The sequence below is a fragment of the Protopterus annectens genome, chromosome 16.part0 (assembly GCF_019279795.1).
Source record: "Protopterus annectens isolate FY-2018-M chromosome 16.part0, PAN1.0, whole genome shotgun sequence".
Taxonomy (NCBI): domain Eukaryota; kingdom Metazoa; phylum Chordata; order Ceratodontiformes; family Protopteridae; genus Protopterus; species Protopterus annectens.
In genome coordinates, this window is record NC_056750.1 from 227,688,946 (window position 1) to 227,700,451 (window position 11,506).

Sequence of the window (11,506 nt, forward strand, 5' to 3'; positions counted from 1 at the left end):
ATATAGCCTGGGAGGGGCTAATTCAGGTCCAGAAGGCTCAGAAGATGAGGAGAGAAACTTGGGTCAGCTAATAGCTGCAGGAAGCCAAGAACAGAGTAAAACAAAGCACAGTAACTGCAGGTGTACATGCACATGCACTCTCAAAACTTAAAAAGGTGACTAAAAAGCACAAGCTAAAGTAACATGGGCAGTGCTTCCACAAGCTGTGGTGAAATGTGTAGCGTCTCAAGGGGAAACCCATGGAAGCATGATTTGACAGAAAAAGTGGAAATGGGAACAACCTACCTGAAGAGGTGGTCTGGACTAAAAAAAAAAAGTAATAACATTCAAGAATGCACAGGAAATATATGCAAGGGAAAGATGTATAACTATTTTTAAGAGGGCTCTGAAAACATTTTGAATAACTGAACTGTTGATTAAGTTAGATACACAACATACCCAATAGGAAGAGAAAAGGGTAGATCAAGTAAGCCAAATCATCCTCAATTTCAATTGACTTTATTACTCTTTGTTCAAGGGTAAGTTCTTGCCTTGTGGTGCTAAAAAAAATGCAGATATCTGTAAAGCTCACAGGTATAAGCATTACAGGGAATCAATAGAACAAACATTACTATTCTCTGCTGGGATTTTTGCAGCCTTGGTAGACTTCTGCAGGAAGTGGATAGTGTTGATAGGTCATATTAATTCAGGTGGGCCAGCAAAATTCCTTTTCCCTGCAAATATTTCCATCTGATTTTCACATTACTCCTTGCTCTGAAATACATTACTCAAAGCAATCATTAATGTTACTGTGTTATAACAAACCCCTGTAAAATTCAGATTGCAGCACAATTATTTGCTTTCTGTGTTAAGTTTTCTGGCAGCTCACGACAGCCAGTGAATGTGCAGTAGTCAACATTCCAGCAAGACTAATATATAGTTGTAGAGCTGACACAATCCAGGATTTTACTGCACCTTTGATAATACTATTTCCTCATAGCAAGGAAGCCTTTTCTGACGACTTCTATGCTTTATTTGCTATCAGTATAGATTTGAATTCCAAACATAAAATGTTGCATATTTTATTTTCTCTGGCTTTAAGATAAAATGAGAACTTAAAAACAAATATTTCGTTTTTTATATATATGGAGGCTAAGAATGCATGCTACTTGTTTGCCTAATAGTATCGCAGATCTCACTATGTAATATAAATATGCAGCCATATTTCACAGTGACAGAAACACTGGAATTAAATCAAAGTAAAGGTTGCTTTCTGACAAATGTGTGTGCATTACCTCTGTGCACCACAAATGATATGTAATAAAGTCTGACTGTGTGCCAGGTAACACAATCATACCCTTCCTATCCTAGATGTCTATAACTTTGAGTGCACTCTTGTCTGTGTAATATGATAAAAGTGGTATGCCACACCAAAAACGGAAATGACTGCTGATGCTTTCAGAATATATTTAAGCTCATTCCCTCATTTGTGCTCTAAAGTCAAGGAAGGAGGTCTTTATTCTCATGTTCAGAATATCTTGGTTTTTAACAAGTGCGCTTTGTTCTATGTTATTGTTGAGTTTACTTCAAGATCACTATGCCTTTCAAGCACATCTGCTTTATTGTTTTACTGACAGGTGAGGGCCATGCTCTTTATACTCATTTGGTTTCGGTTACAAGATGTAATTAGAAAAATTGTAATACAGTTATATATGCTGGGAAATTGTTTTTTATGTTTTGTTTATGTTTTGTTTTAACAATTTGTCTGTACCTAGTTTACAGCTATTTGTGCAGAAATTGTTCTTTCAATGAATATATATATATATATATATATATATATATATATATATATATATATATATATATATATATATATATATATATCTATATACAGATATTGCCTTTATGAGCTTTCCTTGTATTTTGCAGGAATCATAACTGCAGATAGAGTAACCCAACCAGAAGTGACTGTGTATGTCTATGAAGAGGATAATGCCTTACTTTTTTGTAATATCACAACCAGCAGAGTTGACCCTAACTTATTCTGGTACAAGCAGAAACCAAATGGACCTATTGAGTATCTAGGAATTAATGTAGGAAAATATCAACCTAGTGATGAAAACAGAAGATTTGCAGCCCACTTTAACCATTCCGAGAGCATCACAGTTCTAAATATCTCCAATGCCCAGCTGTCTGATTCGGCGGTTTATTATTGTGCCCTGAGTGACACAGTGCCTGATGCCCTCACTAATGCTACACAAGAACCTGAACTACAGATATCAGAAATGGCATGCAATAACTAAACTCTTTGATGAACAATGTGATACTTTTTGAGGGACTACATGTATCTACAATGGCTGAAAAAATATTCCAGTGTTTATTTAAACTACTTTCTGGTACATAACAGTTTTGCAAATGAATGTCTACTATAGAGGCTATCCTGACATGTTGGTGTGCATCTGTTTTAAAATTTTAACTCACTTTGATTATGTTACAAGTTGTATAGCAGAAACATGTATAGTTTACTGAAAATATAGTGCCTGAGAAAGGGACTTCATGTTTGTCTAGTTACAAATATGAAGTTACTGATTTAAAAGAATATATTAAGAAGAATAATTTAGTGTATCACTTCATCTGAATGTCTTATAGCTGTTGAATATGGTATTACATTGAATGCAGAGTGCAGTTTCCCTTTGCCTTTTTATATTTTGTGTTGAAAGGTTTGCTGCTTGATAAAAATGTGCACAACTGAATAGACAGAAGTGGGAACAGGGATGGGATTACATGATAAAAGAAAGGTAATTAGCATAACCATAATGAGTTAACTGTAATGGTTAAAACTTAAAAGAACTCCACATATATGCAGTACTCAAGCAATATACAATACTGGAACAATTTAACTGCTTTTCATTACATAACTGTACTATAAATGACAGCTTAAATGAATCATAATGACTTCTAAGTGTTCACCAGCAGTGATTCATTTCTTTGTGAGAATTTCCCTTTTTTGTGTTTGTGTAGATGTGGATTTGATACATGTTAAAGTTCAGGAGGGATTATGGATGGGGAACAACAAAGCTTAATCCATATGAATATAGTTTCATATATATATATATATATATATATATATATATATATATATATATATATATATATATATATATATATTTTTTTTTTTTTTTGGTTTGAGTTCCAGTTGAGCTAGATTCAGGCAAATTAATCTTTGTCCATTTGAAACTTGGCAGTACATAGGTGTAGCCTATTTACCATCAGCACCCTATTTCAAAATAAACATTAAAACATAGAAAACATATTAATGTCAGACATTGGTTATCAAGGCATCTGATTCTAACCATTTACTACCTGCAGGACAGGAACAGATCCCACCGAAATAGCAGCTAACTTCATCTAATCCTTCTTACTATAATGCATTTGCCCCGTATATTCTCACATCCTGTCACTGTCCTTGTCCTCACTACTTCCTTCAGAAGGAGAGTATAGATATTCAACAGGCTTCTTTCTCTCATTGTCCTTCAGAAACCTATCTGGTATTTCCTAATGGTGTTTTCAAGTTCCTGTGCAACTGTTTTCTGTAATTGTTTTTCATTATGCTCTTGAGATACTTGGGCATTTCTGTCATCTGAGAAGTCAACACATACTAAACCTCTTTAGCATTATTCACCTGTTTGGACTTGTCACTGTATCTGTTCTGCTTTTTCCATATATCCCTTCACCTTCAACATTTTCTGACAGAACTCACATCTTTAGAACTGCATATTTCACTTAAAATGGATTCTCAGAAAATGAGGCACATTTATTTATTTATTGACATTTGATTACCGGGAAAGTCTGACTGGGTAGAAACCCATTTTCAGAGGGGGCCCAGGGAGAAAAGCTACAAATTATTTCAAAACATTTTAAAAACAATAATTTTACAGTCTTCAAAAATAAAACAAAAACATCTGCAGTTTAAATAAGTATATCAAATTAGACATAAAAAACATTGGTTAAGAATCAATACAAGGTATATGACAATCTAATATTTAGAGAAATTTTAGACAGTTTGTAGAGAATTTAACAGTAAGTTAGTCTAGTATAAATAAAATTGCAATATGAAGTGAGGGAAAACAGGCTTATGATATATTTAGAGAGAAAGTCAGGGAAGAAAAATAGATAGCAATATGAGAGTAAGTGAAGAAAGGAGAGTAAGGAATTGTAAGTAATGGAAAGGTACAACATTTTCTTTCCCTGGTACAAATGCCTCCATACATGCTCGTATTCTGCTAGCACTGTTAAAGGACTTTCTAGTTTGCTATTTGTCACAATTTGCTGATGGGTCATTCCATATATTTATTTCATTAATTTTACGAGAAAAGGGTAAGTGAACTTAACTAGTACAGGATACGACAGACAATCATAAACTTATCAGAGGGCTGAGAGTTCCAGTAACAAATGAAACAACTGTTCACCTGAACTTATACAACGTGATTCCATTTTATATCTACATTTCCATTTGTGCTGTTGCTGAAGCATTTTACAAGGTGCTGACCTATTCTAATGCAAGACATTTAATTTCCATTTATACTTCTTCACTGGTTAGTGTGAAATTATTTTCTAAGATGTACTTAATCCACATCCCTAACCCATCAATGACCTGTTACAGTGGTCATCTAATATGAGCTTTCCTACCCTAAGTCCATGTTATCATGAATCTTTTCTTATTCATCCTAACTGGCTAAATGGGACCTTCAGGTATGGTATTAGTTCTAATGGGGCAATGGATTGCAAATGGAAAGAGTATATATATATATATATATATATATATATATATATATATATATATATATATATATATATATATATATATATATATATATATATATATATATATATATATATATATATATATATATATATATATATATATATATATATATATATATTTAGTGATGTCCTTAGCCTTCATAGGTTATTAGAATCTACATAACAATTTTCCACTTATCTTAGATTGGCTTTCATCTCCACCACGCATACTGTGATGTGACTGGAATTATGGTATTTTGTAGGTACTATCAACACTTGCTTTTCTTCTTGCATAAGGAGATACACCCAATTACTCATAATCTAACTCATTTTCTTTACTTAATTCAGATGTTCCTTTTTTCTTAACTTATGAAATACTTCTCTGGTCATCTGTTTCTCATAGGAAACTCTTCAGTGACATCTATATCTGTATCCAGAAATGTTCCCATTGGCATAAAAACATATTTTTTTTCTAATTTAATAATTCAGTGATTCCTCTTGATGCACTTTTAATACTTAACTGCAATTAACAATGTTGCATTTACCTCAGTTTTAAACAATTTTCTACCCTCGGGGACTTGTTTAGACCTTTGTACAATGAACAGGAAATCTCCCCCAAAAAATCAGAGGTGAAAGTAGCACTGCATTAGTCAAAGCAAACAACACAAACCTTGAAATCTGGTAAAGAGCTATAAAATGTATATCATTAGCTCCTATGTTTACCCCTTCCATTTGGTGCAGGCCAAACAAGAAAGGTTTACCTCTACATATATGTCAAGTGTAGCACTTAAAATGTTATACATAACGATAGCAACATTTTGTTATACTATGTATGCAGAATAAATTCTGTGCACAGCAGAGAATATATTATCTTAGCAGGCTGCCAGACAACATTCACATCAAGTAGAAAACATCAACATTTTCCTAATAAACTTAAAAAATGAAAGATAAGAAACATAGTACTTAAGTGTGAGTTCAATTTTTCAAATACTTACTGAGCAACCTACTAAACAACCAGAAAATAACATTAAATATGGTCAGCCAAAATAACATGGGGGAAAATGCAAATTCCAAAGCCCAGCAAAACATTTCATACTCCCCTGCCATTGTCATACATCCTTATCTAACATTGATCATAATGTATTAACTTTCTTGGGTGGCGTAAGCCTGGGAACCTTGTTGGCTAGGCTTACGTAGGCCCTCGGGCTGATAGCCTAGTACCTACCTATGAACCTATGAGCCTTTGTGAAGGATTGGAGTGAATGCAATGAGAAGCAAACTGGCCTTTTAGATTTTTTTTCCAGTGGGAATTAAACTGGCATAAAATTAAATATTCTCAGACACTAAATGAGGTGGTAGCCGTAATAATGCTAACAAAATTTACCTGAAGGCGACAAAAGATTTGCCTTTTTAATTGCAGTATTCAAAGGTTTATATTTTGAGTGTACATATTTAGAGATATTTATAAACAAGCCCCCTGTGGTGGAAACACAAAATCAGCAACCTATAGAAAAGAAAGAAAAAATAGTTCTGCATAGCTTCTAAAATACATTTCAAAACAAATTTATATAAACTGAAATATAAGAAATATTTGTTAACATCAGCCAGATATCCAGACCAGCCTAGTAAATTAACCTGGTAACCATTGCTGAAGGAATCAAATTTTTTAACTACATCAGAAAACTTGAGTTAAAGAATAGCAAAGCTATTACGCTGTTCTATCAGTAAAAAAGGAGGTGATTTTATGACCATTGGGATAGCAAATAATCTGCAGACAAATCTCGTTCTGTTTATAAATATCCAAGGGAAAAATTACATCTCTATACTCAGAGGAAGTGGCATCCTGTATGTTGCAATGGATGGGATAGAAAAAAAAAGTACTGTTGTCAATGAGCCCTGTCATTATACCAGGTGACACCCTTTCCTACATATAACTCATGCCTTCTGTGACAGGCTGACAGGTATGACTGTCAAGCTTATGTCCTAATTGTCTGCAGGCAGAAAGATGGCTGTAGGTCTCCACTGATATTTCTACTGTAAGGGGTAACTTATTCCATAATCTTGGAAAGCATTGTGTAATGTAATTGTCATAAGTTTCTATTACTTATGTTTATTTTTAGGATTAGCTACCCAAACTGAAGTTAGCTCCCTTAGCAGTATATTGCAGTCATCTTAGGCACTGTTTTACAGACGGTGGAGGAATCATCTCTTTGTAAACTATAAGAAAAAGAATGCAATTGGAGTGCCTGAAGCTTGTCTGAATATTTCTTCTTTTCTGTTCCTTTTAGGACATCACTATACATCTTCAAATTCTTTTAGGTGATTACTTTGAAGGTTACTAAACAACATTGTACTCAGTGCTGGAGCAGACCACTGAGGTACAAAATAGTATAATGATCTCCCTATAATGACTATATATCCCCTTTAGAATTAGATGGGCAACAAAATATACTTTTCTGACTTTGACAGATCCACATCAGTAAAACCTTAAATTGTTTCCTCTCATTTCCACATTTTTAAAGATGGATTTGTCTTTCTATGACTTGACGTTTTTATTTAGAATGCTACAACATTTACTGGCATTAAATGCAGTTTTTTGCAGGCTATCTTAGAAATCTTTGGCATGGTATCTCTTATTGAAGTTACTTTATTACTTATCTGGCAGTATCAGCATATCTGATTGTCTATAGCTTATTTTCCATTTTTATATATGAGAAGAATATTCAAAAAAGAAGTGGTGCCAGTGCATAGCCCTGCGGGACACCACTGGTAAGCCCCATTAGGATACATAGGCAAATGTCCAGCCCAGACTTGTTGTGTCCTTTTGTTTAACCAATGTTTTACCACTGAATCACATATAGAGTGATATTTAATGCTTTTAATCTATTAATTATTCCCATATGTTGACTAGGGCTAAATAGATTAAGAAATTAAAAATAAGCAACATGCACTGCTAACCCTTTAGCTAGCACTTCTGTTGCTTTTCCAAAAGGTCACAATATTCAGCAGGCAAGATATTCCATTAACAGTCTAGTACAGTTTCACATATAACAGAAAAAGTCTCCTGTGCCATTTTGGATAAGCTCTATTACAACAACTTCAATGACTTTACAAAGAACACTGGTCAAGAACTGTATGGATTTGATATGACCTCCAAACTTTTGTGAACCGTTACCACTGCAACCTGTCACTATAGGTCATAGATATATCTGCACATGATTGATAGTTGTTCAACCTTTTTAATTCCAAAGAACACAATGTATGTCTATCTGTATGTAACATGAGGTTTTAATTTTACATATGGTAGCAATTATCATGTTTTAGTTATAAAAAGGATCTCTCTTCAAGTTTCTATAGCACTGTCATATTTCTTTGCTTATTATTAAGTTTGTACAAACTTTTACACGACACATTATGTCCAGTGGTTGGGTAATCACTTTATTGTTTACTGATAGCATGATAGATTCACAAGTTTCCTTGAACATTTTCTAATGTAATTAAAGAATTATTTATTAATATGTCTTCTTTTTCTTCTTTTCCCAGTTAGGGGTCACCACAGCAGATCACCTGGCCACTCATGATTGGTAGTGGAGTTTTACGATGTCATGTTGCCAGTCCAGTGACCAACTTTCCACAGAAGGCACACACACACACACACACACACACACACACACACACACACACACACACACACACACACACACACGCGCACTCACACCTAGGGCCAATGTGGAGTGTCCAATCCACCTACAGCATGTCTTTGGGATGTGGGAGGAAAGCAGAGCACCTGGAGGAAACCCACTTGACCACAGGGAGGACATGTAGACTCCACACAAAAGGCACCCCAGCTGAGGATCAAACTGGAAAACCTCTTGCTGTGAGATGGCAACGCTAACCACTGCACCACCATGATCACCTCAATGTATTAATATATCTACCCTTTAATAATATCTTTTGGTATCATCTAAGCATGTTACTGTTCTCTGGGTTCAAGCAGTAACAGACTTAGGATTTAATATAGACTTATTCTGATCTAAAACAGCTTTAGATCTGTCAGGCTTAGACATTATCTTGAAATATCTTGGAAAGGGTTGTAATGCAACTCATCAAGGAGAGTAAAGGTGACTTATGCCCCAATGGCAAGGAAAATTATGGGTCCTTAAAAAGGAGACTGTGCATTTAAACACCACGGCCTGCTTTCACAAGGTGACAAATGTACTTGATAAGGATCAGTGTAGAGCAGTGTTTATGGATCTCATTAAAGTATGTGACATTATACCCCACAACATATGCTAAATCTTTTGACATTATTGCCAGTAAATTCATTTTAAAGCCTTTCACACTATCCCTAATAACTCATGTTAAAGCCCCACACTATTCTCCATATTCATGTAATATTCTTTGATACCATTCCCATAAATCCTGTTAATGCCTTTGACACTATTCCGTGTAACTCCCAATAACTCATGTTACATTTTTTGAGACTATCACATTATCTCATGTGAAAACTTTTGACACTCTTTTGCTTAAGTAAAAGTATTTGACTCTACTCCCAATGACTTGTAAAAGCCTTTGACACTATTCCCTGTAGCTCATCCGAAGCCTCTCAACTGCCCAGATTTTCGAAGAATGTCCAGATTTGTGCCTCATATTTTTAGTCTATTTTTCATAATGTTTGTGATTTTCTGGACTATCACTGGGATGATGTGAGGATTGAAGTAACTAAATAATGACATACATTTGAGTTTCAGATTTCAAATCCTTCAGAAAAATGTATAACACAAACCCTGTTACTCTAGCAACTTCTCAAGTTTACAAAAGCAATATTTAAAACATGTCCCTATTTTTGGCCCTTTGTTCACCCATTTTGTCAGGCTTTGTCCAGATTTCTTGCACTAAAAGACTGAGAGGTATGCTTTCACATTATTCACAGAACTTATATTAAATCCTCTTTCTCTATTCCCCATAATTCTCATAAAGCCATTTAACACTATTCCGCATTATTCATGTTAAAGCCTTTGGCACTAGTCCTCATTACTCATGCCAAATTCTTTTACACTAGTCCCCATAAATCACATGAAAACATTTGATGCTATTCTACATAGCTCATGTTAAAGCCTTTCACATTATTCCCCATAAGTCAAAGTTAAAGCTTTTAGCACTATTCCCAATTACTTAAATCAATGCGTTTGACATTCTCCTTTATAACTCATACCTTTGACAGAAGTCACCATAATTCAGGCTAAAACCTTTGATATTATTCCCCAAAATTCACGTTAGAAACATTAACACTATCCACCACCACCTCATGCTAAAGCCTTTCCCATAACTCATGTTAAAACTTTTGACTCCATTCCTATAACTCATATTAAAACCTTTGCCACTATTCACTATAACTCACTTAATAGCTTTTGATACTATTCCCAATAACACACGTTAGGACCTTTGACAAAATCCCCATAACTCACATTAAGGCCATAAACACTGCTCCCCAAACTCATACTAAACCTTTTGATACTGTTACACATAACTCATGTTCAAGTCTTTGACACTATCTCCAATCAATCGTGTTAAAACCTTTGACACTACTCTCCATAACTCATTATAACTTTTCATATTATTCCCAGTAATTCATGTTAAAATGTTTGTCATTATTCCCCATAATCCACATAAAGTCTTTAAGAATATCCATGTTACTCATGATAAAGGTTTTACACTGCTATCAAACTCATGTTGAATCCTTTAACACTTATCCCCATAGCTCAGCTTAAAGCCATTGACACTCTTCCCCACAATATATGTTGAAGCCTTTGAAACTAATCCTGTATCGCATGTTAAAGCTCTTGATGGCATTATCCATAATGGATATTAAAGCCTTTTCCTCTGCCCCATGCAATTCATGCCAAAACCTTTGATCCTATCTAAAATACACAGCAAATCCTTTGACACTGTTTCTTTTAGCTCTTGTTAAAGTCTCACACTAGCCCCTGTATATGTTTTTAAATCATTCATAAGTACGTATGAGGCAAGCTGCCTTATGTACCAATTTAACCCTTGCCAATTTCTCTTTCAAAGGTGAGACTAAAACCCTGTACCTTATGATTGAGAGCTAAACACCTTAACGAAGTTACCACCCACTTTAACATTACTCTCTGAAGCTCATGCTAAAGCCTTTGACTCTGTTTTCTGTACAGTAAATACTTTGACTCTGTTTTCTGTAAAGTAGTTTTCTGTACAGTAAATACTTTGACTCTGTTTTCTGTACAGTAAATACCTTGACTCTGTTGGCCAACACTTATGTTAACGCATTTGATTCTCTTCCATGTAATTTGCATGAGGCTATTTGTCACTATTCCTGATAACTCAATGCAAAGCCTTTGACACTATCTCCTGTAACCTATTGAAAGCCTTAGACACTATTACCTCTAATACGTTAAAGCCTTTGACTCTATGTCCAAAAACACATTTTAAAGCCTTTACCAATATCCCCACATGACTCACTTTAAAGCCTGTCACCCTTCCTCTTAACTCATGTTAAGTATTTGATACTGATCCCCATAACTTATATTAACACACATTTGGCACTGCCCTTATAACTCATGTTAAGTATTTGATACTGATCCCCATAACTTATATTAACACACATTTGGCACTGCCCTTATAACTCATGTTAAAGCATTTGATACTATTCTCCATAACTAGTGTTACTACTATTGACACTATC

General features: G+C 34.5%; 1 gene segment (V, D, J or C); it reads left to right on the forward strand.

Annotated features, from left to right (window-relative positions):
• Positions 1-1,491: 1,491 nt before the first annotated feature.
• On the forward strand, positions 1,492-2,513 carry LOC122790716. The segment is given in 2 exon segments: positions 1,492-1,616; positions 1,909-2,513. Coding segments are annotated over 2 exon segments (414 nt in total).
• The last annotated feature ends 8,993 nt before the right edge of the window (positions 2,514-11,506 follow it).